The following is a 12,425-nucleotide window of genomic DNA, read 5'->3' as shown; positions in this document are numbered from 1 at the left end:
AAATGTTATACCCCATTCGATGACGTTGATTTATGCGCATATTCGTTGAGAATGCGCCTGACGAAATATCCACGAATCACTTATCACTCTTTCACATCACCACCTCCAGGGCAGGCAATAACCTTCTAACCTAAAAAATTAGAGTAGGTGACGCGAGGATTTAGGTTAAGCTTTATGTGGCAGTTGCTTGAATACGCGTCGGGCCTTCAGTACCGTTCATAGTAAAGTATGCATAGTTCTTCCGTACCACCTCAAGTGCTATGCATCATTCAAGTTCCAAGAGGAGGCGGAGGCGGAGGCTCTTTCCCTTTTCTCGTTCCCTTATCTTCGTGCACCCAAGAAGGTTAGGTGTCACATGCGTGTATACCTATGTTCCCACTTCCTGGGCCATTCTTCCACTTGAATGCATTTTCTGGATTACGTGGCTTCCTCATATTACGAACGTGATGTCCCTAAACTTGTATGCAAAGCATTGTGCTGTCCTGTCGAACAGTAGCGCATCACGAAATGTTTCTCGATCATGGAGAACCCCAGATTCTGGTTCGATAATACGGCGTAGACGTGTTCGCAAGTTGTCCCCCAGTTCCCCCCTCAACAAAATGGAGTTACATTTCCCATTTAATGGACTACATTTGCTGATTTCCTGAAACGTGGTCCGCCCCTGCATTGGTTATGCGGTCGCCTAATCCTGGACGGGTAAAGCCTTATGCACATTGGATAGGTCTTTACAGGTCTTATCAAGTGAATCAGGCAAGCTGTGGGGTCAATTGATGGTCAATTGAGAGGGTAACACGTGCTGCTAGCGATCTTAGTTTGGCACTAACGCCAGGAACGAGCTAGCTTACCGAACTTCTTAGAACTGGCCACCCCACTGCCCCGTATCCCGCCCGTTCGCGTGGTTTTTAGTGGCTGGCTTAGTCGTTAAATAGGCTTAGACAGCCTGCGCGCTTAGGGAGGCCAAGGCCTAAAGTTTACTAGTTTGGCTTAGCTAATTGCAGCTGAATACTCATCTAATGTACCCTCCTCATACGAGTCCTTGTCCCTTTCCAGTCTCATTTCTTAATATGTAGGTAAACTTCTTCCCCTGTCCAACACTTTTTCTATCCACTCGCTTTCTCATTTTTCTCGCTTCCCAACCACCAACTGCTATTCCTTGCTAGTCGTAATTCGTTCGGCATACATAATAGGAGAACACAGGCCTGTTCCCGTTCCCTCGTTTATCACAAGTGACCAAACACATCGATCGCTACTGTATACACGCTTTCACTCTCGTATACAAGGCGTAACACACCCACATCTATACCCTTTGAAAGGCAGTAGACATCGGAGAACCAATACAATCAAAGACAATCGGGGAACACGATTGACTCGTCCACCAATTTGTCTCGGTCACATAATAGCAACCGGACGGGAAAAAAGTCATTGACTCGTATCATTCAGGGTAAAGGATAACTTGAGGTACGGTGATTGGGAACTTTCTAAATCATCACAATGCCGAGTATATTCGAGAAAATACAAGCCAAGATCGAGCTGTTCCGGCTCGAGCAGCGATATACGCGTAACCGACACCGTCGCTCCGCATTCATCAGCAATGCCATCTACGTCGACGGCGAGTACGTCTACCAAACCCCCAACAACACCGGCTCGTCTACCAACAGCTCATCTACAACCGCATCGTCGCCGATGGAAGAGACCAGTAGACGTCGTAGCGTGGCGATCGAGGAGCCTAGCAGGCACTTTACGGAGCCAACCCCGCAACAAAAGAAGCGATTGAACCGATTCTCATCGATGCCAGGATTCGGCTCTTCGACAAAGAGCAGCAACTCCCGGGATTGGAGGACCAGCACTTTCGACGTAAATGAGGTGCGCTGAGCATCAATATCCCATGGCAATGGCCCATCGAGGAAAACGTAAAACGAAACAAACAATTCTAGGCTGGTGTACATGGCTTGTTTTGGGGACTTCTGGATATACCACTTTGACGAGAGATTTCAACTCTCTCCGTTCGCCTTCACGGGCTCTTACGACAATCGTTCGGGTCGTTCTTTGTGTCGTTATCAAATCATAAAAACACGATGGTGCATGGTCCCAATCGTGCGGAAACCCTTTGGGATGTGGCGCTCCGGTATGATTTTTCGACTGTATATATTATTTCTCTCATGACACAGGAAGAAATCGAACGTTATTCTGAAGCATTCTACCTGGACTTGAGGTCTCGTGACCCAAGCACTCGCATACGTATTTTAGTTATGTACAGTATAAGACCAGCAATATTCTACATGCCACTCCAGTGTTTTCACATGAGATTTATATTCAGTAGCCAATTTGAAGGCCTGACTAAGTGACGTTGAACGTTTTTTCGCGGCGTATTACATAGATCGACGGATCGATAAGTTGTTGCAACGGTGCGACTCTGAGCGGGAGGGCTGAAATGCGTCCCGATTGGGGTTCGGGACGAATCCTACCAAGCTGTATCTACCACATGTGGAGGTTTCACGGTACTATACCCCTTTTATAACACCACCTAGATCTGATGGTGGGCTAATTATAAGACTATCGACGGGTTGCGACGCTTTAGGATAGAAGTCGAGTTCGAAATGACGTTCACAATTTAATATGCCAATTTGAGCTAGATGGCAATATATCTTAATATTATTCATTTTATATCCCATTTCTCGAATTTCGTCACGATCACATGCTACGCGTAACTACCTGCCTAGATAAGTAGGGACCATAATATCTAGATCTCAGATCTAGGCCTGATCTGCCGAATGTACCGCTCACGCTAGATATGTTGGGTTCATAGAAACGCACATCACTTGGAAGCTGGTGATACATATCACAAAAGGCATGACAATGGGGCTAATATCTTGATAACGTGGTAAAACTACGCTTTGCGCCATAGTTCCAAAGGATTGACTTGGGTTACCTAACTAAAAATCAAATCTATCTAGATCCCCTCCCGGGGTAAAATCTGTCCTGAAGCCCAGCTCAAGTTAAAGCCGCGAGCCGGGCGACACTGCTTCTTCATCTCGTCCTTTCGTCTTTTCGTCTTCGTTCCAACGTGCAGACTGCTAGTCGCGTACCATTAATTCCACCATAACTTCCATTGCATGACCTGCGCATGCTGGGCTAAGTGCATCTAGGCACCGGTCTCGTTGAAAGCGCGAGCGCCAACGTGGACTCGCTTGACTCCAGGGGTGCGCTTCTCGGTTCCGGCATCGGTGTTGTTGACCTTACGTCCGACTATTGCAATGTTCTGTCAGCTAACTTATTTCAAAATCATACATGTTGGGCGAAACATACATAGCGAGGAGATATCACTGCTATCCGAAGAGTTAAGGGCTCTTGGGACTACGGTTTTTCCGGTTAGCGATCATTATCAAGTAACTAATTGTCTAGACTTTACGTACCCAGAGAACGAGCGCCGTTCCCAATTCCGCTTCCGCTTCCGCTTCCGCTTCCGCTTCCTCCGAACGACGATGTACCGTTTCCTTGTCTCGCACCTAATATCTGGGATTAGCTTTATCTAGTTTTGGAGTGACTAATCTCATGCTCAAGGGCATACCTAGAGACCTGGGGATGTTCTCGGTGAAGTTAGAAGCCCTGCTTCCCATCTTAACTCGGGGTACTATATATCATTAGCGAGTTGTCACTCGGTAGGTTCACTAGCTAATAGTCTTCATACCCAACTCCAACGCTCGAGCTGCAATTTCAAATGCTGTAGTCTTCAGTTAGCAAACTCCTCAATATTACTCACCCCCTTTTAAAGGGCGGGCACGATATGGAACATACCATTAGTCGAGATGGCCCTCCTCTCGTTAGCAACCGCTGGCAAGCCCGTCACGAAAGAGCTGACGAGGGCCAGGAAAAGGATGGCGAAAACGTTCTTCATTGTGTTGATTTTGCAAAAGCGACTTCGAGTGACTAAGGTGATTTGTAGTTTGGTTCCGATTCTGATTCTACTGCTGGCAGGGGGAATAGGGGTTCCTTTGTAGTCCGGCTGTATTAAGCTATAACGTCATGTCAGTCGTAATGCTCGTGATACAGGTTGGGGGAATCCGGCGTCCACGACTTACATAGGTATAGTCTCAAGCGATGCAACGCGAGAAATCAAGCGGAAGATGGGGTACAAGAATTGAACAACTTTTGTGTGTGCTACACTGGTGGTTCAAAACTGGACCGAAAGGGACAGCGGATGACAATATATACTTCATTGAGCAACACAACATTCCTAAAAACAAGTTCACCAATTCAGTAGGAAGTACATATTGGGATCACCCAACCCCCAGCAGCACCGTGAGTGGTTGTTGGGATAGACTCTAGGGCCGAACAGACCACCAGGTTGTCCGGGTTATCAAAACATCGGGTCTCCCGGTCGCGTAGACTTGGCTACTTCGAAGCGTTTCGAGAAGCGTTTATCCTCCATCCTACAGTATCCTCTACCGAACTCGTGGGGAGGGTGCTCCAGCCGCCACACGTTACCGCTCGAGTTCGCCCTTGTGTACCACTGCGACTGGATGTTGATGGGCGGATCTACACTCCGTGGATCTTGAGCCTACGCCATAACAGGCAGGATAGAGGTTGGCTCGAGACAACTGACAAGATCAGATAGAAAAACAGGAGCGGCTTTCCGGTGTCCGCTCCGCCGCGACCGCGTCCCTTAGACGCTGGCCTCTCATCATACGAATACGGACCTCGTTGGCCTGTGGTAGCTGTGGTGGTTCGCACATCAAACCGGACCGGTCCACAGCGCTAAACATTTCTAGGTAGACGATGGCCGGTGATCAACGGTGTACGGAAATCCAAGGGGGGCGACTGTGACAGGATCGGCCAGTTAATCATCGCCGATCACCCTCTCATTGGTGTTCGTTCTCAGCCTCTCGTTGCCATCCATTGGATGTCGATTAAAGAATCTGGTTAAACTTGTTCTAATGTTTAACGTAGCTTATATGATTGGCCACATGTGATCCACATGCTGTCTTGTCAACAATTGCGCTATAAAAACACTCATGGGAAGGGTTTAAATGACGGTCTCTTTATTTCAGAGGGTGATATTGCGCTGGTGGCTCTATTGTAAGTGTTGAGACTGAAATTAGTGATGAACGTTGAAATGGTCATTACATTGAGACCTTTAGGCCTTGGGACATTGAGAGTGAATGAAGTTGAGCGTACGCAGTTCGTCTGATACGCGCCGAAGGAAACTCAGCCCCTTTAGAGAATGTGTTCAGCCCTGTAAGACTATATGTTGATACATTGATAGACAAACAAATATGGACCATGATGTCAGGTGTAGCTATTTAAATTTAAGCTTCTCGATAACCCTGAAACAATTTCCGTTTAAAAGAGGCTGGTTTAAACGGCTTGGCTACCCTAGTCCGAGAAATCCGCCTCCTCCGTCACAACTGCCGTCCCTTATCATCGAGTACCTGCGCTAAGATAAGCATAAAACTCTAGGTGGATAAATTTCGGGACTCTTTTTGGTTTCTATCATACGCTAATTCTCCGTCGTACCCAGGCCTCCTTTCTTCCCTTATTTTCCTTAGCTTTAGGGATGAAAAAGCAAGGCATTTTTCAGTTGCTAACTAAACGTCTCGCCTCAAACACGGGAATATCCCATAGGTACATTTTAAACGAATGTTGATTGAGGCAAGAGATGGGTGACCTGAATGGTTTCTAAATGCTGATTGCATTTTCATTCCAGTCGATTTCCTGAAGTTATCCGAGTTTGTGCTGGACTATACCAGGCTCTCGCCTAGGCTGATAGCAACCTTAGGAAAGATATCGCATTTACAACATGGGATTCGAGGCTGTGCTTTCCTCGGTGGTTAGTCTAACCAGTTATTCGCCAGGACAACTCTTAAATGGTCAACCTAACTAGGTAGGTAGCTGGTGCTGAAGTTTATAGTTAACATCACCAGCCTGGAGAACGGCACATGAGATCAGATGTCATTGGAACATTGGTGGCTTTGGTTAGTCAGCTCAGTCCAATTGGTCGCATTACCCTTAGCCAACTACGGCGGCCTGTTCGTTCAACTATGCCAAAAAAATATTTTTCTAAGAATATTACCCAAAGGGGTAAAGAATACACCTTAGCCCCTAATTTCCCTGATTTAGCGTCGATAGGTCAGTACTTCGGATATCAGATTTTAGAATTTTGGTTTAGCATATACGGTACAAGCTCGTTCATACAAAATTAAGTGGCAAGGCATGTTACTTTAATGATTTGATTTTGAAGTAAGCTATTGATTGAATGAATGAATGATTAAGTGACTGAGTGATTGAGTAATTGAATGATTAAATGATTGGTCGGTTGAATGTTTGAACTATTGAATAGGTGGTAGAATGTTACGTAAGCGATTGACTGCGCGGTACATTGTATGAAGCTATTCCCAACCTTACTTACTCCGTACTTGCAACTTTATTACTGGTGTAACACAAGTAATATTAGAGAACCAAGCAGTTGAACCAAGCAGTTGAACCAAGCAGTTGAGCTGTCAAAGTAAATTTTAAGCCAACGTGTTATATACGACTTAACTTATTACCTACCTACATACTTACCTACCTATTCAGTAGGCTTCAGGTTTCAAAATATTTTGATTACTTACATAATCTAAGAGCCAACCGAAGCTCAGTGGATTTTTCAACTGCCAGTGACAGCAGGTACTTACTTATGCAAGTAAATCTATATATAAACTTATGTACTACCTGTCGAATTTGCTAGGTAAGTAATCGCTAGCCCATTACATTACTTCCATATGTACTCATCTAACAATTACTAGTAGTGGCTGCATATCCACTACTAGATTAGGAATGGCCAAAACTATTTTCCGGCGCTCTGATTTTTTTTTGGCATAGATGTACGAACAGGCCACCACACCAACTTCAAGGCCATTCGACAATTAGTTACCATGCTCGTCTCGAAATCGCTTCGCATACATGTGGTCTGGTATGAAAAAATGGCTGAATTTTCTGATGCCAACGTCACGTCCGTCGCGCAAGCGCGCAGCCATTCTTAACTTTCATCACGATCGAATATGGATGAAATATCTAAGTGATGGTATTATATCGCCATGTAACGACCATGACAGGCATCGGATGTTCAAACCGGAATCACAGTAAGAATATTGTAATCAATGTTCTAATTAGGTCAAGTTTCGCGTAAACTCATGGACTTCATCACTCTCACTTTTTTCTTCGTTCTAACTAGCGATATTCTATGTTGACGTCGAGTGGACATATCAGGTTTCGAAAGGATCCGATGTACGGATGCCTCTGACTGGCATCAATCTTGATGGTTCGAGTGTCGTATACTTCGTGATTCACCAAACACGATTATATCACTCTCTAGTATTAGCATGAGGCGATAAGAAAAGATAGAAAGCCGAATACACTGCATCTGGGAGAATTCCCGTTTGTTTCTCAGGAACAACTGGAGACTGTCATTAAGAAGTATCGCATCGAACGAGAATCATTGGAAACCCTATCTAGCACGATATCGCTTCGAATGTGAGGAGATTGCTTATCACTGAAATTTCTTCAAGCAGGGCGATATATCTATAAACCATCATGATCTATCAGGCACTAGATACCTCCAGATTCGAGGCACGACTCGTACGAATCCTGGACGTTCCCTCTGACCACCTCAAGCCCCCGAGGTTCGAGGTGATGACATGCTCGCTCATCCGCCTCCGAAGTACCTTGCTCTATCCTACAGCTGGGGTGATGCTATGCAAAGATCACCTATCAAAGTTAACGGAGAGACGATGTGTGTCACGAAAGTTTAGCCGCCGCCCTCCGTCACTCGAACTTCGAGCCAAGGTCCCTGGTCTGAGTAGATGCTGTTTGTGTTAATTAGCACGATGCCAACGAAAAAGCCCATCAGGTGCGGCTAATAGATCTTCTCTACTCGAGAGCGCAAGTCGCTATGGTGGTGTGGCTGGGAAATGAGGAGCGAGACACTCGATATGCCCACGCATTCCTTCAAGAGATCAACCTGGGCAATGTGGACAAACTGAGCTCTATGTCAAACGACGAATTCGCAAGGGCCTTCAGACATACATACCATCCCGCTAAATCACTGCACGGACTACATGATCTGCTGACAAGATCTTACTGGGAACGAGTATGGATCATACAGGAGGTAGCGAAGGCGCGAATTGTGCATGCGAGGTGTGGCTCTTTCTGCTTCGACCCAGACTCCATCATTGCGATTTCTACTGTCCATGAATTTCGATCACAGGAATCATACGCGAGACGGGGAGGCCTACGGATGACCCTACCACAAGCTCTGATTCGAAGCCAGCATTTTCTTGCAACCTTTCCACGAGATAAAGTTTACGCTCTTATAAGTCTCTAGAGACGGCCACGATCTTGTACCAATCGGCGCACCATCATCTTCGGTCAGGTTGCATGGTTGAGGGTAATTGCTTGGATTTGTTTACCTGGTCAGCGATGTGTCGATTGATCCTACAACCCAAATCCTGTATGCAGGACGCGAAGAATCTGTCGCGACCATGGATTGGTTTTCTACCAAATTACATCGTCTTATTGTCCCAGAAATTCCCGGGTCGCGGTCGGCTTAATACAAAGAGCTAACCGTGGCTCTTGTTCACATCATCGCCTGTGCCGACGAATGAATACAGGGTCCGGGAGCAATTCGTACATGAAGGAAGTGTCGAGACATCTTGGAGGTCTCATTGTTAGCTCTTTTCGTGTACGAGCCTGGGCAAGGGCATATCTTGAGCATGAAAGAAGCCTTGTGCCGAAGAGAGTTACGCGTCCGAATAGGGATATTATATTTCAAGTCTGGGACGATGCCTTCACCACACTAAACTTGTATCTTGAGTACGGACTTCGGTTTGCTATTAGCGGGAGGAATGTTATTTTAGTCCCCAGCGCTGCTCGAGCAGGAGATGCGATATATCGAGTTGATTCGTGCCATTTGCCCATAGTATTGCGAAAGGCTACCGAAATGTCTCAGAGCCAGAACCATTATAATATCATAAACGAAGCTTGCATCGGTGTTGGATCTAATAGGCAATGGATTGCCGCTCATGCTTGTCCATGGTCAATACAACATCCATTGGAAAACCTACGCTTACTGGTACAGTTATCTCCGCGCGAGGTCACTATCACAGCCTCTTTTTATATATTACCAATAAATAAATACCTAATCAGCAAAAATGGACATTTGGATATGGTGATATCATTGGGACCTACATTTTTCCCTTTTAGAGCAACTACAAAAGTTACTTTTTCGACATGCGCCAGACCGACGCTAAAGTCCGTTTGACGTAACGAGGGGATAAATAGCCCTACATATTATGAGACATCTTTTATCTCCATGTGCCGAAGCCGAAGGACGGCGGACGAAGATCCTGATTGATACGATAACGTAACACCACCACGGCACCGAGTAATTTTTACTATTTATACCTACTAAGTTACGTAGTCACCATACTACTCACTCTCCTAAACACATAGTAAAAGCATCCCACAATGGCACCCCTCTACAAAAAAGCCCTAATCATCGGCGCCACATCCGGCATAGGTGAAGCCCTCGCCGCACGCCTGCACGCCGAAGGCACATCGGTGATCGTCACGGGCCGCCGCCGCGAAGCCCTCGACGCCTTCGTCGCGCAGCACCCGGGCTCGGCCGCCGCAACGCTGGACATCACCAAGCTCGAGTCAATCCCCGCCTTCGCCGCCGACCTCGTCGCCCAGCACCCGGACCTCGACGCGGCGATCCTGAACGCGGGGATCCAGCGCCCGCTCTTCTTCGACCGGCCCGGCGGCGCCGACCTGCGCGTCTTCGGCGAGGAGCTGACGACCAACTACGTCAGCTTCGTGCACCTGACCGCGGCGCTGCTGCCGCACTTCCAGAAGCTGAGTAGTAGTAAGGAAGGGGGCGGCAAGACGACGAGCTTGGTGTACGTCAGCTCGACGCTGGGATTGCTGCCGACGCTGGTGCGCGCGCCTGGGTACTGCGCTAGCAAGGCGGCGCTGCATAGCTTCGTTACGACGCTGAGGCAGCAGCTCGAGGACGGCGGGTACCCTGGCGTGAAAGTGGTGGAGGTCTTCCCGCCGGCGGTGCAGACGGAGCTGCATGATACGAAACACCAGGCGGATCTAGTCAACGGCGGCGAGATCGGCATGCCGCTTGCGCAGTATATAGACGGCATGTATGCGGGCCTGCTGAAGGGCGATGATCAATTCGCTGTTGGGCCGGGCCAGGCGTGGCTTGAGGAGGGCGGGTTTGAGAATACGAGGATGAAGATGTTTAAGCAGGGGCAACTGGCTATTAAGAATTTGCTAAAGGAGTTTGTGAAGGAGCAATAGTCGTGTACTTAGGCACCAAGAGTAGGTAAAAAGTGATGGGTTTCCCGGACAAGAAATGTATTGCTGAGCTAGGTAACGTACGTAGCTCAACATATGACAACAATGACAGTGCTATGGTCTAGTGTCTAAATGGATAGTGAGCATCCACGAATGTACAATCCCCAAGTACCTAACGCCAATCTCGTTTAGTATGTATCAACGCCTCGTCAAACATTGCCCAATCATATCGAAACCAAATTCATAGCATCGTTAACCCCAACACGACACCTATCCATCAGAATTCGGGCGGGTCAAGTTCGTCTGCCGCGTTGCGGACTTTACACGTGATACTATCCAGCTGCGAAGAAAATCAGCACACCCCAGCTCCCTACTCCTCAAAATCAACGAGCTCAAAACTTACATTCTTGATATGAAAGATGGAGAAATGGTGACCCTCCACCTCCACGATATCCTTGATGAACTTGCCATGCTCCTCGTTATACTCGTCCCAGCCCAGAAGCTTGTACTCGCGAACGTAGTCGACGAAAGTCTTGGTCGGGTCGTCGCTCACGAACTCCTTGGCGCGCATCAGGATCGTCGGCGGCACCTTGAGGCCCTCCCAGCGCGGCACCTCCCACTCCTGGACCATCATGCGCGCGTGCGTCATGTTCAGGTCCACCTTGTCCTTCAGCACCATCGCCTTGGACTGCTCCGGCGTGAGGAACACGGGCTCGCTGGGTAGCGGACCCCGCAGCTCGCCCAGGCGCAGAGGGAACACCGTGTCGATGAAGATCATGCCGATGACCCGGAACTTGGGCGCGGCAGGGGTGCTCGTCCCGCTGCTGCTGGCGCTGCTGCTGCTCTTGCGCCCCGCCAGCGCGATCTGATGCGCCATCTCCAGCGAGAGGTGGCCGCCCAAAGACCAGCCTGCGACTTTTCGTTAACACTCGCTTTCCCATCCATATCACATCTCTCCAAGTCCACAAGCTAGGTAAGAAAAGAAAAAAGAAAAAAAAACAGATACATACCACCGAGCAAGATATCGCCGCCCTCGGGCAGAATCTTGGTGAGCAGCCCGACGTAGTGCGCGGCCATCTGCGGGATGCCGCCCTCCCAGAAGCCGCCGTCGTGCAGGCGCGCGTTCTCGATGCCCCACAGCGGGCGGTCGATGGGGTCCAGCAGGTGGTAGCTGAAGTTGGTGCCGCCGCCGTCGTGGACGAGGATCAGCGGGGCGCGCTGCTTCGTCAGCAGCGCCGCCTGGCGCGCCGACGGGCCGCCGTAGATGAGCGCCGGGTTCGTGAGGTACTCGTACATTGCGGTAGATTCACCGATGGATAGGTACCCGACAGTGGGTGGGGGGTTTTTTCTTTCTTTTTATTTTTTATTTTTATCCGAGACAAAAAAAAGACAAATAACGGGAAGAAGCAAAGGTAGGTACAGGCCCCGCGGCGGGTTTAGGTACCGGAGGAAAGCGAGGATGAGTGAGCGAATAAATGGGCTTGCGATGTTGATTTGTTCGTACGGGAATGCGTCAAAATTGATTCGTAGATTTTCGAAATGCCGCGGTAGATGAACTAAGGTTCCATGCTTGAGATGTTGAAGTTTGACGTGTTCTCGCGCGTAAGTGCAAGGTCGAGTACGAATCCGATTTGGTGAAAACGGAGCGAGCCCGATTGAATCCCGACAGGTTGGCCAGTGGAGCTAGAATTGGATGTCGATGTTGAAAAGCGACTTTTTGGCGACTCGCAAAAATCCTTGTTCCAACAATTAATGGGATTTTAAAATTTTAAGAGACGCGTTCTTGTTACAATGCGACGACGTTGGTATAATTAGTACATTGTACTACAATTCTGTGCACCTTGGTCTTTGGTAACAATCTGGAAGATTCGGAGCAGTTGCGGAGTACTTAGGTGGGATAGGCTGGGTGATATCACCGTACCGTAGCGTCAGCCCGGTCCGATGTGGGTAGCAGTTGCTTTATTTCAACTTGCCCTTCTTTAGTTCTATCTATTTTCTTTTATTTTCCGTTAAACCCAGACCCGTCCGCAACATATACGATGCCATCTCCCAGGGCCCAACGCATCAAGGGAGAATATTGTCATGAT

General features: G+C 48.1%; 5 protein-coding genes across 5 annotated transcripts; 3 read left to right on the top strand and 2 right to left on the bottom strand.

Moving 5' to 3' along the window:
* The first annotated feature begins 924 nt into the window (after positions 1-924).
* On the top strand, positions 925-2,287 carry F4807DRAFT_434212 (uncharacterized protein). The gene has a single exon (XM_047998773.1). It carries the CDS (start codon positions 1,492-1,494, stop codon positions 1,870-1,872), a length of 381 nt encoding a protein of 126 aa, XP_047852203.1. The 5' UTR covers positions 925-1,491; the 3' UTR covers positions 1,873-2,287.
* Positions 2,288-2,644: 357 nt separating this feature from the next.
* F4807DRAFT_174424 (uncharacterized protein) lies at positions 2,645-4,284 on the bottom strand. The gene is made up of 7 exons (XM_047993500.1): positions 4,080-4,284; positions 3,796-4,013; positions 3,689-3,721; positions 3,569-3,631; positions 3,414-3,506; positions 3,307-3,354; positions 2,645-3,246 (listed from the first exon to the last, which is right to left on the bottom strand). The coding sequence occupies exons 2-7, from the start codon at positions 3,893-3,895 to the stop codon at positions 3,143-3,145; spliced, it is 441 nt and encodes a 146-aa protein (XP_047852202.1). The 5' UTR covers positions 3,896-4,013; positions 4,080-4,284; the 3' UTR covers positions 2,645-3,142.
* Positions 4,285-8,497: 4,213 nt separating this feature from the next.
* Positions 8,498-9,398, top strand: F4807DRAFT_174394 (uncharacterized protein). The gene has a single exon (XM_047993499.1). It carries the CDS (start codon positions 8,636-8,638, stop codon positions 9,293-9,295), a length of 660 nt encoding a protein of 219 aa, XP_047852201.1. The 5' UTR covers positions 8,498-8,635; the 3' UTR covers positions 9,296-9,398.
* On the top strand, positions 9,167-10,420 carry F4807DRAFT_434202 (uncharacterized protein). Its single transcript, XM_047998772.1, has one exon. It carries the CDS (start codon positions 9,502-9,504, stop codon positions 10,339-10,341), a length of 840 nt encoding a protein of 279 aa, XP_047852200.1. The 5' UTR covers positions 9,167-9,501; the 3' UTR covers positions 10,342-10,420.
* F4807DRAFT_434201 (alpha/beta-hydrolase) lies at positions 10,421-12,212 on the bottom strand. Its single transcript, XM_047998771.1, has 3 exons — positions 11,349-12,212; positions 10,742-11,247; positions 10,421-10,678 (listed from the first exon to the last, which is right to left on the bottom strand). Exons 1-3 carry the CDS (start codon positions 11,632-11,634, stop codon positions 10,616-10,618), a joined length of 855 nt encoding a protein of 284 aa, XP_047852199.1. The 5' UTR covers positions 11,635-12,212; the 3' UTR covers positions 10,421-10,615.
* Positions 12,213-12,425: the final 213 nt, after the last annotated feature.

The sequence above is a fragment of the Annulohypoxylon truncatum genome, assembly GCF_022578515.1.
Source record: "Annulohypoxylon truncatum strain CBS 140777 unplaced genomic scaffold F4807scaffold_26, whole genome shotgun sequence".
NCBI lineage: Eukaryota > Fungi > Ascomycota > Sordariomycetes > Xylariales > Hypoxylaceae > Annulohypoxylon > Annulohypoxylon truncatum.
The sequence above is the reverse complement of the archived record's forward strand: the minus strand, read 5'-3'. Positions and strand labels throughout refer to the sequence as shown.

Excerpts from the sequence above, each read along its gene's own strand:
- F4807DRAFT_434212 (XM_047998773.1), top strand. The coding sequence starts at position 1,492 with ATGCCGAGTATATTCGAGAAAATACAAGCCAAGATCGAGCTGTTCCGG.
- F4807DRAFT_174424 (XM_047993500.1), bottom strand. The coding sequence starts at position 3,895 with ATGAAGAACGTTTTCGCCATCCTTTTCCTGGCCCTCGTCAGCTCTTTC. Across the intron at positions 3,722-3,795 it reads GAGGGCCATCTCGACTAATG|CATTTGAAATTGCAGCTCGA; the intron begins GTATGTTCCATA and ends TGAAGACTACAG. Across the intron at positions 3,247-3,306 it reads CAGTGATATCTCCTCGCTAT|TCGGACGTAAGGTCAACAAC; the intron begins GTATGTTTCGCC and ends ACATTGCAATAG.
- F4807DRAFT_174394 (XM_047993499.1), top strand. The coding sequence starts at position 8,636 with ATGAATACAGGGTCCGGGAGCAATTCGTACATGAAGGAAGTGTCGAGA.
- F4807DRAFT_434202 (XM_047998772.1), top strand. The coding sequence starts at position 9,502 with ATGGCACCCCTCTACAAAAAAGCCCTAATCATCGGCGCCACATCCGGC.
- F4807DRAFT_434201 (XM_047998771.1), bottom strand. The coding sequence starts at position 11,634 with ATGTACGAGTACCTCACGAACCCGGCGCTCATCTACGGCGGCCCGTCG. Across the intron at positions 11,248-11,348 it reads CGGCGATATCTTGCTCGGTG|GCTGGTCTTTGGGCGGCCAC; the intron begins GTATGTATCTGT and ends GAAAAGTCGCAG. Across the intron at positions 10,679-10,741 it reads CCATCTTTCATATCAAGAAT|CTGGATAGTATCACGTGTAA; the intron begins GTAAGTTTTGAG and ends TTTTCTTCGCAG.